The 13735-nt window shown below is 36.7% G+C and overlaps 4 protein-coding genes and 1 long non-coding RNA gene across 5 annotated transcripts; 2 read left to right on the plus strand and 3 right to left on the minus strand.

The window, feature by feature from the left end:
- Window positions 1-180: 180 nt before the first annotated feature.
- LOC109583472 (uncharacterized) lies at window positions 181-357 on the minus strand. The gene is made up of 2 exons (XR_002185544.1): window positions 266-357; window positions 181-215 (listed from the first exon to the last, which is right to left on the minus strand). It is a non-coding gene; the product is annotated as an uncharacterized LOC109583472 (long non-coding RNA).
- Window positions 358-2485: 2128 nt separating this feature from the next.
- Window positions 2486-5243, plus strand: LOC109583485 (uncharacterized). Its single transcript, XM_019998867.1, has 9 exons — window positions 2486-2902; window positions 2975-3447; window positions 3502-3575; window positions 3624-3813; window positions 4026-4166; window positions 4220-4393; window positions 4435-4717; window positions 4767-4865; window positions 4912-5243. Exons 1-9 carry the CDS (start codon window positions 2506-2508, stop codon window positions 5142-5144), a joined length of 2064 nt encoding a protein of 687 aa, XP_019854426.1. The 5' UTR covers window positions 2486-2505; the 3' UTR covers window positions 5145-5243.
- Window positions 5244-5696: 453 nt separating this feature from the next.
- On the minus strand, window positions 5697-7944 carry LOC109583483 (uncharacterized). The gene is made up of 3 exons (XM_019998865.1): window positions 6725-7944; window positions 6551-6673; window positions 5697-5989 (listed from the first exon to the last, which is right to left on the minus strand). Exons 1-3 carry the CDS (start codon window positions 7841-7843, stop codon window positions 5780-5782), a joined length of 1452 nt encoding a protein of 483 aa, XP_019854424.1. The 5' UTR covers window positions 7844-7944; the 3' UTR covers window positions 5697-5779.
- A 1203-nt stretch (window positions 7945-9147) lies between these two features.
- On the minus strand, window positions 9148-11267 carry LOC109583484 (uncharacterized). Its single transcript, XM_019998866.1, has 7 exons — window positions 11182-11267; window positions 10930-11134; window positions 10195-10361; window positions 10005-10090; window positions 9726-9912; window positions 9368-9676; window positions 9148-9320 (listed from the first exon to the last, which is right to left on the minus strand). Exons 1-7 carry the CDS (start codon window positions 11222-11224, stop codon window positions 9235-9237), a joined length of 1083 nt encoding a protein of 360 aa, XP_019854425.1. The 5' UTR covers window positions 11225-11267; the 3' UTR covers window positions 9148-9234.
- Window positions 11268-11320: 53 nt separating this feature from the next.
- On the plus strand, window positions 11321-13681 carry LOC109583482 (uncharacterized). Its single transcript, XM_019998864.1, has 9 exons — window positions 11321-11411; window positions 11494-11628; window positions 11682-12026; window positions 12069-12332; window positions 12389-12465; window positions 12523-12742; window positions 12802-13140; window positions 13184-13282; window positions 13332-13681. The coding sequence occupies exons 2-9, from the start codon at window positions 11586-11588 to the stop codon at window positions 13679-13681; spliced, it is 1737 nt and encodes a 578-aa protein (XP_019854423.1). The 5' UTR covers window positions 11321-11411; window positions 11494-11585.
- The last annotated feature ends 54 nt before the right edge of the window (window positions 13682-13735 follow it).

Genomic DNA, 13735 nt, shown 5'->3' on the forward strand with positions numbered 1-13735 from the left:
ATTTTTTGGCAATTTATATTTAAAAAAACATACAAAAATACAACAATGTATGCATGGTACAACAATAATTCATTTGCAGTTTCATGCTGCCTGTTGCTTACTGAAGGTCATTTCTGCACAGTGTCAAATATTTCATTTGAACAATAATAATTATAAAAAACGAACTAATTTAATAAATCATTTTTTAGTCTTAGTGTTGTCTTGACGCCTTTGTCCTAAAACCACAGAAAGAAACATAACAAGGGAAATATGTACTGGAGCTTACTTGAATTATGTAAGACTCATTATGTGATGACATCAGTAGTACCTTGGTCCATTGCAAGATAGAGGTACATTGCAAGATTGGGGCACTAAAGAAAGAAAAAGGGTAGAAAGAAAGAGAGGTGCATAGCAATGAATTGTAATGGTAATTCAAATTTATTACAAAAGTAATGATTTTCAGTAATGGTAATGGCTGTGATAATTTGTTTATTTGAGACATAGTGGCAGTGGCATTCATGCACATGTACCTGTGCTTTACTCAATTAGTGAGTCAGTGTCATACATGCGTAGGCTTGCGACAATTACCATTACAATTACCCAGGAATCCATTGACTTAAATACATGTACATTACATATCACTTATACTATCATTATGCTTCAGCCAATGCAACACAGCATTAATGTTACTTTATTGGACGTATCCAAAATAATCAAATGTACATGGATTCAATAATAAGACACTATACTCCCTCTCATTCTCAGTACATGCAGTACTGTACACAAGAGCACTATAGTGTGCATTGTGTCTTACTGGTACAATTTTGTTAGCATTTTATTTGCATTCCTGTTCCCACATTGCAGCAAGTGACAATGTCTGTGATATACCAATGTACTATAAAATAATAATAATAATAATGATGATGATGATGATGATGATGATGATGATGATGATGTTTGTATACATTAATGTATGTGCATGGTATTTTACAGTTGCTTACTGATACTAGAACTGTGTTAACACAAGAAAGAGAGAAGACATGTGAGAGACCTAGCAAAGGAACGAGAAAGAGCAAAAGTTAGACATAATTATGCGTACGTGTGTATGAGGAGGAGAGAAAGGTAAAGGAGAGAAAGGGGACAAAGATGCACAAGGACAGGAGTCAAGAAACACAAACATGAGAAGAGAGAAATATGCAGTACCTATTAACGATACATACATGCATTGGGAAAGAGAAGAACTGTTTATCATAAACCAATATGACATTGCCAATAATACTTAGAGTCAGGGTTCCTCATGAGATTTGGCATAGTGCTGATACAGCTTCTTGTCAATGGATTGTCAAATTGCTTTAAAATTGAGCCAAACACCCTGTACTATATACAGGGACACTGATCAAATTTAATCAAAAATGACAAAAAGAGAATTCTTCAATTTTATTATGTTTTCTGATGCATATACATGTAGGTACTTATGTCGCATAGAAAACTTGAGCCAATTCAGATAAAATTTGGATTTTTTATCAATTTTTAAATTTGCTCAAAAATTGAGCAGAACATTTTGTAGTACATTGTATTGTAGTACAAAGGGAAGTTTGAGTCCAGTACTTCCAAATTTCTCTATTACATGCAACAACGTTCACCAAATTTCATCAAAAATACAAAGAGGGAATTTTATCAATTTTACATTGTTTTCTGATACACATACAAGTACTTATGTTGCGTAGAAATTTTGAGCTGATTCCATTCAAAATTAAATTTTTAAATAAATTTTTAAAGTTATTGCAAATGTCATGTACTGTGCTGCGGTGCTAGTCGGCTCACAAAGCTCATGCTGTTTAGCTTACTTAGCATACTTTGGGGGAAACCCATGTACATGTAAACAAAGTTTACAATTACAATCACTATACCATAGGCAAGGCACTCTGGAAATAACAGTTATAATTGGGGTTTGAAATGCATGCAGGCAGCTATTTATAAAACTTTCAACAATAATTCATTTACCAAAAGTTTTGCTACTGAATAAACATTGATAAGGCCTAAATGTTTTTTTTCTATGCTAAAAATTCACCCTATACAGGTATATACATGTAGTAGGTAGTAGTAAAGCAAGCATAGACAAAACTACATCAAATACAATTACACTGTATCAGACCCATAACACAATTGTTGTACAATGACAACACAGTAGACCTGTATTGCAATTTCAAAGCCTGGTGGTTCCAAAGTACTGTAGTTGTGGTACCACTCAATGCTCAACAAAGCACACAAAATTTTACATGCATTATGTAGGAGTATTTATTTATCATTGACTTATTAATGAATACATACCATGCTCCAGTACTTTTTATTTCATCTTCATAAGATTTTACCAATAGTTAAGTCTTCACTGGTGAAAAATTGTCCTGCTCTCTAGATAGTAGCAGTAGCTAGAGCAGCCCGAGCTCCACCTATCTGAGTGGGTGTTCAGTCTGCGCATGCTCAAAGCACAGAGTAGAGTGCCACATTTGCCAGTCTGCCCCTGCTATGACTGGCTTGACTGCCACTATTTTGCTTCTGCTCTGGCTCTCCGTATCTTCTGTAATCGAGGCTACTAGTGGCAACGAGCCATTTGTTGATAGCTTAACAATGGCAGGTCGTGAGGAGGTAAAGGATGAACTGAGAAATACTTTAACCAGAGCTATCGAACTGCTTGGATCTCCGTATGCCATGGCTGACGAGGACGATATACCCCCTCTTCCGCCACCTATCATCTCAGTTCCACCCCGTAACAGTAGGACTAGGCCAATCGCGATGGGAGCCTCGGTGGGCCTGGGAGGACCTTCCTCTTCGAGGCCAAGTATGATGACCATAGGAGCAGGAGGACCCGCCGCTTCATCTTCCAGCGTAGATTCACCCTTCTCTAGCTCTAGCGAACGAACTGGTGAGAAATTACTGTGTTTTGGACTCGCAGCGCCATTTTATTGTTATAATTATTTTCTGATTGTCTTTCTAGGATTGGGCAGTGCCTCGTATACAGCAGCCAGGGCGCTGAGGAGTGTAAGATCTCAGGCGGAACAGAGGCTTAATTTTGCACCCTATCAAAGGAGAGCGGGGAAAGCCAGCTCCAAACCATTACAATTTACTTTTTTTTGTTTGCTGAATCGTGAGGCTGACCGAGTACCCACAACGAAGGTAATGAAATTGATGTTGTTAGATGCTGGTGCAGGGGAAAAGTCAGTCACCATGTCACCCTCACTTAATGCTAAGGAATTAAGAGACCAAATAGTATCGTCCTATCCTCTCCTAGCAGAAGGGGGTGGCTTTGAGTTGCTGAGGTGTGTGCAGAATTCACGAGAGCTTGAAGTCATACCGTACAACTTCACAACGACACCACGATACTTAAAGGCCTACGTGGGAGGAGGGAAGGTGTATATCAGACCACTCCAGAGAGATCTCTCTGTTCCTGTGGCCACTGCTGTAGGTGATGTAAGTGATGTAACTGTTTCTATAATCATGTCAACTTCTATTTGAATTTTATAGGTAAAGGAAAAGTGTTTGAAGTGCCAGGAACTCATTTTACTACCATTATTGAAAGAGCACATGACCAGCTGCAGGTATTGACAGCTAATAATTCTAATGTGTTCATGATTTCATCAATATAGAGAGGAACGTCTGATAGATCTTGAAGCAATGCTCTCCAAGTCATATTCCTCGATAGAAGATGTAATTGCTGACTTTGATATAATATTATCAAGATCTGATATGCCCGTTACCGTTTCCAGAGACAGGATTATAGAGGATTCTTTTCAACTGATCGAAGCTCACCCTCATAAACTACCTTCTCGTTTACTTGTAAGTATATTGTGGTGGACTCATGTTGTGCTGTTGCATCCACAAACCACTCGTGTGCTGTTGCAATATTTTTAAAATGAAATGAAAATCCCCTATTTTATGAACAAGCATTAATTTTGTGACATTTTTATTTTTGCTTACTGAAACAAATTTTAGCACTTAAAAGTGATTTATTTTGTAGCAATACATAATGTGGCTAAATCTATTTTTAGATATCATTTGCTGGAGAAGAGGGCTGTGATGCTGGTGGGCTCAGTGCTGAGTATTGGACACTGCTTGCTACTTCCCTGAAAGATAAATATTTTGATGGCGAGCAGCATTGTGTTGTTAGGAAGAATGCTTATAGTGTACTTGTGAGTGTAGTATGTTTACTTGCACATTGCTTTACTTAATTTCATTTATATAGCATAATGAATTTCTCAAGATAGGAAGACTCTTTTCTTTAGGAATAGCCAGTGGCTTTTCTTTTCCTTTCTTGGCTCACTGTGTATATGATTATTTATGTGGCTGGAATCCAGTAGATATCGAATTTGAAATTGAGTGTGTACCATCTAGTGTAGTTAAAGAGAAAATAAAGAAGGTATCATCATTACTTCTTCAATTTTACTTTATTTTTATCAGATTAATGATTCGGAAAATTTAGAGGAATTTCATGAAGCTATTGAAGGGAGTATGGATATTATAGCTGAGTCTGGATATACTAAACCTTTATTAAATTTGAAAATTGAGGAAAAGGAGGATTTAGTTCATACTCTACTCATGTACTTCTGTTTATTGATCAGCAAGGCGGAGTTGGATCAAATGAAAGATGGTCTTCAGTATCTGAATCTCTGCACTTACATGTCTCGTCACACTGAGCTTTTCAAGCCTCTTTTTTCGGCACCTGAGATAGATTTGACAGCTGGTATATAGATATGCCACAATTTTATAATTTTTATTCTATTCGATATTAGATATATTATTGTCATTACTGACTGTGAATTTTACTGATGATGACGATCTAGAGCGGGATGCTTACGAATACTTTAAAAGATATCTCAAAGATTGTGAAGGTAACAATGTTTGTTTCATGTTAAATGACTGTTAGTTTTACTTCAGATATTGGAATAGTTCCACTGCAAAATGTGCTCCTTTATTTTTCTGGATACAAGTACCTACCCGTATTCGGCTTTCAGTTCTCTCCAACGTTGACGTTTCATGAAGAAACTTATCCAATGGCTTCAACTTGCGCACTTAGCTTAGTAATACCTAAGAAGCACACGGATTATGTCAACTTTAGACTGGCAATGGACAAGGCTATGGTTTATCATGGTGGTTATGGAAAGACATGATAACTTAATTGCACTTTTATCACTTTTACATTAGACATGTATCATTTGCTCTCATCATTTATTCTTGTCACTGGTTAAACATGTTATCATTAATCCTGACCCGATATGATAAAGCCAGGCTAAATGCTGCAAAGTTTACCTTACCTTACCAGAGCAAGTTATAATGAATTAGGCCCATTTCTCTATTCACTTTTGCCATTCTCTGTGCAGGGGAAAAGATCAAGTGAACATGCCAACTCCTGGAGCAATGGGTAGACTACTAATCAAGAAAAAGCATTTACCTTACATGATTTGCATGCAGCATTACAAAAAAAGGCCTGCAATAGTTATCATCTGTAACTTTTTCGGCACTCTTGACATCAAATGAAAGGGAATTCTTGATTATTTTACACATTCTGTTTTGACAACCATTATCTCTAATAGTTCCCTGGTTTTGTCAATTAATTTTAATGCACTTAAACATGGCCTTATCCTTTATCATTCACTATGTATGAGCCTCTGATAATTTTATTCTGTATCATGATTATGACTGAGCCTCCGCAATCTAAAGCATTATGTTGTTAATATGTTGTTAATGAAAAGATGAAGTTATTAAGTACAATCAAACATGATACAATTATAGTTATGTCAGTAGTTCACACTGAAACAGAGTTAACATAGTCTCTAATCTGAAGGTACAGACCAACTCCAAAGTCATCTCTCTCTTCAAGGACATCAATATCTTTCAATAATACCAGTTGCTCATCAGTAAGAGGGCAAGGTATCTGTGGAACAAATGTCTCATTATCATCATCATCACATTGCAATGATACAGGGCCATCCCAGTCAATTCCATATCTGCAATCCTATATTATTGTAATTAAAGGTTACACCGTATAGGGGGTATATTTCAAGGGGATTTAATTTCACTAATTTCGCGGTTTTAAAAAATTCGTGAAAATTTTTATCTATGAAAATTATTTTTTTACCATACTAATAATCTTAGAAGAAAAACGCAAAAATTTTTTCTTGTGAATAGGTTGAAAGGTGATATTCGTGAAATATTTTCCCCGGGAAATATACCCCCTATACAGTATCAAAACTAACATACAAATAATGGGTGCATGTAGGTCCTGTAAAATAATGTGTCCCATTTAGTGTGTGTCTATATGTGTGCATTGTACGTGTGTGTGTGTGTGTCATTTTCACTGCTAGCTAGCATTCCCCTTTATGACATTATCTCATTGGTGAATAAATTCAGAAAAAATAATTAATGGGCGTGGCTCATAAATTGACAAAATGGAGGAAAAGTAATAGAGGCCCTTTACCTGAGAAAATTTACTTAATAACCTCTCGGCAACATAATGTACTTATTATTCATTTGGAAACTTATAAAAATGAAATAATGACTGATACAATAAACTCACATAATCCAATGTGTTGACAACATCAGTATCATTCATGGTTGCCATTCCACTGATCCACAACTGCAAAGGACTCCTATTGCCCTCAGTTCTCATACGATGATGACTATACGTCTCACGGAATAACTAAAAAAATTAAAGTATCATTGGATGCTAAAGTTGATTCACTGGATATACCTTAATGTGATGAGCGATTCTTGGTTCAAAGACATAGTGTAAGCAAAAGAGGTCGTACATATTTGTATGACTAAGGGCCTCAATGTCTTCTAAGTAGTAGAAGATGTAATAAAAGAGAGATGTACAACCAGCAAAGAGGTCCCTCCAAAATCTCTCAACACGCTGATTATGGACACTCCGTCCAGTTATGCAGCTACCTCTTTCAGGACCACGTTCATTCAACATAAACTGTGATACTGCCACATTCTCCCGTCCTTTATCACAGCGGACTCTAGATGGAAGTCCATACTCTTTGACACCATTCAAAAAGCAATTGAGCATTGTGGATGAGCGGTTGTTGTTGTGCACTTCAAGAAAAACAGGCAGGCGAGAAAAACCATCGATGCCTCCAAAAATTACAAAGTTCCATCTGATCAACTTATGGTTTGTATCTATGTGCCACAAACTATTAGGCATTTTAACAGAATAGACTCGGCGATGAAGAGCTTTTCTGCGCCTCTCTTGCACACCACATGGATCGACTCTATACAAAGAATCTCTGATGCGAACACGTTGTATTCTAAGAGAACGAGCTCTTAAGTAACCTTCAAAGCTTCTTTGCCCACTGAAAGGGTGATCATGTATGAAATCCTCTGCCAATGTGTCAAGTTGATCATCAGTAATATGACTATATTCGTTAACACATTCCAGTCCAAATAGGCTTATGCGACGTGAAATGGTCTTTGGTGAAACCAGTAACATGTTTGCAATTTCAACATTCTTGAAGTTGTTTTCTTTCAAAAAACGAAGTTGATCTTTCGGTATATAAATGGCAGGTCTGCCTCTTCCTCGACGACTGGCACAAAAATGATTAATTTCTTCCCTCTCTACTGACACAGCTATAAGACACGCTAAGTTTCCAATAGCATTCATGAAGTGACATATTGAGTCTTCATTAACTCCCTGCAAACTGTCAGTGATTAAAAAAGAGAAGTCTCGGATTAATAGCTCCAACTGTAATAGAGCAGCTTGAGGATCAGACTCACCAGATTCAATTTTTACTGGTAAGTCTTCAAGATAACTGATAGCAGAATCGAAGAAATTGTGTAGAAATCTTTGCTCGGCCATATCAATGGCCATGACACACTCACGATCACGTGCGAGATAGGCTCCTCCTCTTGTAATGACCACGCCCACTAAGGTGTAGGTGCGTTATTATTTATGATCGATAATGAATGCAAAATCGATCAAAAAATCGATCAAGAATTCGATGCATTAATGAGGCGATGCGCTTCGCGCATCGCCACATCACTTATCTATAGCTAAATCAATATTCCTATTTTTGTCCACTACGGCGCTCCATATGAAACTACACCCTTAAAACCAACTGCTCTTTTATCTTATCTACCTAGTTTTGTTTGTTTAGTGTAAACACAACTTTAACCAGTTACTTTACTAAGTAGCTTAAGTAGTTTAAATCACTTCTGGGCTAGTGTAAACGGGGTAATTTATTTTGAATATTTTGAAGTGGTTCAAAATATGATCTAAAAACATGATGCATAATAGATCTAAGTTATATGACATACCCTACTTGTGCTGTGGCAAAAATAGGAATATCTGGATTGTTGCTTGACTTGATGTCCAGGCCACCAGGGCTAGCCGAGCAGTACAATGTTACGCTGCTTCCCAGAGGCACAGTTAATGGAAAACATGTCAAACTGACATCTCCCAGGCACAATGTAACTAAATCTTTGAGAGTGAGATTGTGAGAAAGTAAGGCAGTTGTGGTAGCAATTAATAGTCTCGAGACTTACTTGTCAGCAAGATAAAGGTGCTCTCGAAGGTGCGTGGCTCTACGAACATTCTTCTGGTGATCTGCTCCACATCATGAGCAAGCTAGGCTTTACACGGCTGTATATGTACCCAACCAGTGAGAGAGCTGCTGACTCGTGATATCTTTCTTACTTTGGAAAAGCCCCAAAACATACCCTGAAGTATGCTTTTTGTGCTATTTTTAGATCTACAATACATAATATAAAATAGCCCTGGTGGTTGTGGTTTCTCTATCATAATAAGTAGTTGTTTGATGTGTCATAGAGATGCTGGCATCATGCTGCTGTAATTTGTCCTACTACTACAGCTACAATTGTGTAAGTTTTAATTGGGAAAAGCACATTTTAATCTTTAATAATCATAAATATACTACGGGTAGTATAGTCTATCTATGTCTTAATTCAGTTGCTTCAGCTACAGTACATAGCCTTGCTTGTGGTGACAGTGATGGGTTTTATAATGATGATCAGGCCCTGTCTATACTACTGAAACTATAGCCTCAACTAATGCAAGGACATATTATGCTCCTAGAGAAAGTCAAGTCTCCTTACTTTTTGCTGACACTGGATCACAATGAAGTGAAATTATTATAAAATATATAGATCTAGATCTATGTTATAAACTATAGATTATATTTTTTAACAAAGGGTAAAAAATTAATGATTACAAATACTAGTAATAGCCAAACTCACATCTACTTAACTACAAGTTTGTAATGAAGTTATTATAATCAGCACGGGATAAAGGAAAACTAATAACAAACAATATTTAAGAGCTGAAGTCCCTATAGTAACAATATAATAAGTTGATTATAATTAATTAACACTTTACCTGAAGGAGTTGTGTTAGTTCCATTAGTGTTGGGTCCTGACTCAAAACTTTGAGTGCCATTCTGTTCATAAAGAACAAGGAAGTCACCATTAATCAAAAAAGTCCGTAAAGAGTAAGTTATACTCTTATTTCCAAATACTTCTATGTATAGCGGAGGAGCGTCTTCTTTTTGAATGGTAATGTTGTCTGACCGGACAACATTAAGCTCCAATAATCTGCTTGGTTTTCGCTCTTCCACTACATCAAATATGTATGTGGTGCTACCATGCTTACTCTCATTTTTTGAGATTTGAAACGGAGATTGCAAGTCTATAGAAAATAAAACAAAACTGCTATAAAAATCATAACATTGACCTACCGATTAGAGCTGTCACTGTTGATGAATAGTTAGTCACATAGTGACCAACTAAAGTCAAGTTGTTAACAAAAGGTCTAGTCCCATTAACTCTGAAGTAATGAGTGCAGGTACTTTGAGATACATTAGCCTTTTCATCACCGTCTAACCACACCTCGACTTCTTTTAAAGGCAGTTGACTCTTCGAGCACTATTATTAATAATAAATACCATACTAAATGAGCAAGACCAAATACATCAGTAATACTCTTATATGTATCATGAACATAAACTATAACTTACATTCCATGACAAGCTTGTTAAAGAGCATCTATTATCTTCATTCCTGTCTTCACATAGTACAGTAGCATGAGGATCCAAACGAGGTCCTATAAGTGATTTCAGTTGCATTTAATTTATACAAAAATAATACAAATAATAGTTAATTATGAAATCAATTATGTGGAATTGTGGATTACTATAGTTTACTTACTTGGGTACGACAGAAGACAACTATCGTATTCTCCATTGGTTATGGAGGTGCACGTGAGATACGTATTCAGAAGCGGCAGGCTCACGTTGAAACTGATTGCTACTCTCAGTATTGCTGACGTCTTCTCCACAACAGACACTGTGAGTAGCCCACGGGTCATTGTATGCCTATAATAGAAGTGCACAAATACATATATAAGTATAATGTAATAAAGTATCAGTATAATTATGTTATAATTATTGGCACCAGCTGCTTAGCAACATTTGTGGTTACATTCATTTTGTTAATTAACATGTTTTCATTTTTAGAGCATGACACTGCATTACAAATAAAGTACGTGTAACCACAATTGTTGCTATAGTTGATCCTGAAACTAGTGCAGTATTTATATCATATTAAAAAGTGTATCCATGTGACATGCTATGATACTTAATAATGCTAGCTATTTATTCCATGGCTCATATTTTACGTCAATGACAAAATGCAACTCGCAACTGAGCTATAAAGCAAATGGATCCCGTTGACTCTCGAGTGTAGCAATTGGGTTGAATAAGCAACATAAAATAGAAAGAAGAGAACAATGTTTTTCTGGGCGATCTACATACTGAATTTAAAATATACATGCATGGCCTCATTGGCCTGAGGTATGATGGCCCCTGTAGGATCATGTGTAAGAACTTTTAAAACCATTACACACATTAAGTAAGAGTAGTTATGACCACAGTTATGACATACCCTTCCTGTACTGAACCATATATTGGAACATCAGGCGGGTTACCAGCTAGGCGTATATCCAGCCCACTGGAACTGTCATTGGTTGAGCAGTAGAAGATCGTACTGGTCCCGGGTGGTACCGACAATCGAGGACAAGCCAGCTCAACATTTGCAAAAGCTTTATCCAACACCACCAATGCCACTAAAAGCAAGAGAGAAAAATATGCTATGTTAATATAAAATTTGCTAGCTCTGTGAGTCATTAATACTTACTCCTTAGCAAGACGACGACCAACAACATTTTTTTGGCACTCATTGTAGACTCCAGTGAGAAAATAGGTTTTATAGAAAAAGTTGGATGTCAGCTGACTGAGCTGAGTCATACTCATAGTTGCTCTGTCTAGCCTCTGTGTATTTCTACTAATTAAATGATGAGCTAAAAAGCAAGAGCGGGAAATTGCTGGGAATGGCCCATGGAGAACACCATTGAAACTGGCCGGCCGGTAAGTGTCAGTTCTACGTCAGAGCCCGCCCTGCAGCGCATGCAGCGCAGCATGAAGTGAATTCTTGTGATTTTCATTTTAGTTAACTTATGATGTCATCTCTACTCAATTACTCATGTCACATGCTATTCATATCAATGCTACTCCCTAAGCTGTGCCTGTGTCTGACAAGAGATGATGCAGTTAATATTGCTTCTACAGCTAGAACTACTGCTTTGTAAGTTTTGTATAAGAACTTTTCAATATTTTTCTCTTATTTAAATTTTTCAGTTGCTTTTAGTTCAGCTACAGTACACAACCTTGCTTGTGGTGACATTGATGGGTTTTATTGTCCTAACACCACAATAAATTTCACCTGCTCAATATCCAGTGCATCGCTCCAATGGGAGAGTACAGCATTTTCAGGTGATATTGAATTCTTTGGCTCCCCAATTGGTACTGTACGTAGCAATGGTCTTTTTACTGCAAGATTGAGTGATAAGACTGGAAATGCAAAGGCAGTGAGCGTGCTTTCGTTTCCTGCAAGTGTTCCACAGGTTAATGGATCTGTTGTTATTTGTCGTGACCTACAAGACGGGTTTTGTGCTAGCTGTAAAATCAATATAATTTATCCAAGTGAGACCATTAATGTTTTGACATGTTTCATCTGCTTATCAGGTATATCCTTAACACATTTGAACATCAGTGCTGTCCAAGTTTCAGTAGATAGCGTGAATGTAAAGTGGCAACCCCACCACTCATCTTACAGCTATACTGTTACTATTGTACCATGTAATGCAACCAACGCCTACTGCCAAAGGAATAGTTCCCCCACAATTTTTACAGGGCTAATCCCCAAAATCAATTACACATTTACGTTGAGAGCATCCAGCTGTATGGGTAGCAAGGAGAAAGCCATTAACTTCAGTCTAATCCATTACAGTAAGTTATTCAGTTTAACTAAATGTGACTTTGATTTTATCTGCACACAAATATAGGACCATTTAAACCCACAGATGTTACAATGTGCACTATTTACTCCAATGACAGCTACTACGTCAGCTTGCAATGGACAGTAAGTTAATTATAATAGCCAGCCTAATAAAATTCAAATGCATCTAATTTTATTTAGTATCCAGCAGCACAAGGTCCTTATCACACTTTGCCACTGTATTTCCTTGTGGAAACAATTGATGATTTGAGAGATGTTTTGTATCAAAGCCAAGCCTCACCAGAGGAAGATCACATGTATATTTCATCACTTGTTCCAGTACCTTTCAATACGACTATTCATGTTAATCTGCGGAGTGTTAACATGGTTGGAATGAGTGAGAACACAACTATTTTTACAAGTAATAATAAATGTAGCTGAGCATGCAAAAGCCATCATTTTGATAATATTTTTCTATAGATGCTTCAAACAGAATATTTGTTGAGTTTCTTCACATCGGTACTACAACTGCATTTTTAAAAGTAATAATTAAATGGCCGGATTCATGTAGCTCCATAGTGACAGTTATGCTGTCATATAAACAAATGACTAATGTCTCTAATGCAAACACAGAAGCTTTTCACTATCATTTACTAACAGATCAATATGGAAAGATAGTGTTTATATCTGACCTACAGCCAGACACTTGTTACTATTACAGTATCAGTGTTTTTAATGATACTAATCAAATTGCTGAGCCAGTGGAAGGTGAATTCAGGACACAGGCAATCGAGGATTACAGTGAAATCGTTCAAACAAGTAACTGAAATTGATAATGATGCTCTTTATTATTTCCTTGAAGCTTCCCATAGGGAGAAACAAACCTCAACTCTCTTGACAAATTCATTTTTCTTGCCTCTTATCTCTACCGAGGATGCTACCAGTTATAAGAGTTATATAAGTAATGTCGTGTTCCTAATATAATTTTATTAAGCAATTGTATATTATAGTGTCATCTACAGCTATTGTTGTTCTTAATACTAGTATGAGTAACAATGAAGCAACAGAAACCATCAAACCATCAACCACAACAAATCATAATGCGACTACTTGGGCTTTATTAGGAATAAGTCTAACATCTTTGATTTTTCCTTTATTAGTTTTGATTATTATTAGTGCCGTGAGTTGTGTGTGCTGTTTCAAGTTGAGAAGAGCCACAAGATACAGAGTGGAATGTCGCGAAGCACAGCGACGCTATGAACTATCTTCTACAATAAGCATACTAAACATGGAAGAGAACAATGCTTACGGGCAAATAGAACTTGCCCAAAGATGCCACAGTTATTGTAACCAAAATTAATTGTTTTGATTTTTAAAAATTGTTTTAAAAATAAACACACGTGCAGACACGTGT

This window comes from Amphimedon queenslandica, unplaced genomic scaffold, assembly GCF_000090795.2.
Source record: "Amphimedon queenslandica unplaced genomic scaffold, v1.1 AMPQUscaffold_13303, whole genome shotgun sequence".
Lineage (NCBI taxonomy): Eukaryota > Metazoa > Porifera > Demospongiae > Haplosclerida > Niphatidae > Amphimedon > Amphimedon queenslandica.

Bases quoted from the DNA above. Each gene is read 5' to 3' on its own strand.
- LOC109583485 (XM_019998867.1), top strand. From the start codon at position 2,506: ATGACTGGCTTGACTGCCACTATTTTGCTTCTGCTCTGGCTCTCCGTA. The intron at 4,167-4,219 runs GTGAGTGTAGTA...TCATTTATATAG, and splicing joins AGAATGCTTATAGTGTACTT to CATAATGAATTTCTCAAGAT. The intron at 4,718-4,766 runs GTATATAGATAT...ATTCGATATTAG, and splicing joins TGAGATAGATTTGACAGCTG to ATATATTATTGTCATTACTG.
- LOC109583483 (XM_019998865.1), bottom strand. From the start codon at position 7,843: ATGGCCATTGATATGGCCGAGCAAAGATTTCTACACAATTTCTTCGAT. The intron at 6,674-6,724 runs GTATATCCAGTG...TAATTTTTTTAG, and splicing joins GAATCGCTCATCACATTAAG to TTATTCCGTGAGACGTATAG. The intron at 5,990-6,550 runs GTGAGTTTATTG...ACAATAATATAG, and splicing joins TTGTCAACACATTGGATTAT to GATTGCAGATATGGAATTGA.
- LOC109583482 (XM_019998864.1), top strand. From the start codon at position 11,586: ATGATGCAGTTAATATTGCTTCTACAGCTAGAACTACTGCTTT. The intron at 11,629-11,681 runs GTAAGTTTTGTA...TAAATTTTTCAG, and splicing joins ACAGCTAGAACTACTGCTTT to TTGCTTTTAGTTCAGCTACA. The intron at 13,283-13,331 runs GTAATGTCGTGT...TGTATATTATAG, and splicing joins CAGTTATAAGAGTTATATAA to TGTCATCTACAGCTATTGTT.
- LOC109583484 (XM_019998866.1), bottom strand. From the start codon at position 11,224: ATGAGTGCCAAAAAAATGTTGTTGGTCGTCGTCTTGCTAAGGA. The intron at 11,135-11,181 runs GTAAGTATTAAT...ATATTAACATAG, and splicing joins GGTCGTCGTCTTGCTAAGGA to CATATTTTTCTCTCTTGCTT. The intron at 10,091-10,194 runs GTAAGTAAACTA...AATCACTTATAG, and splicing joins TTGTCTTCTGTCGTACCCAA to GACCTCGTTTGGATCCTCAT.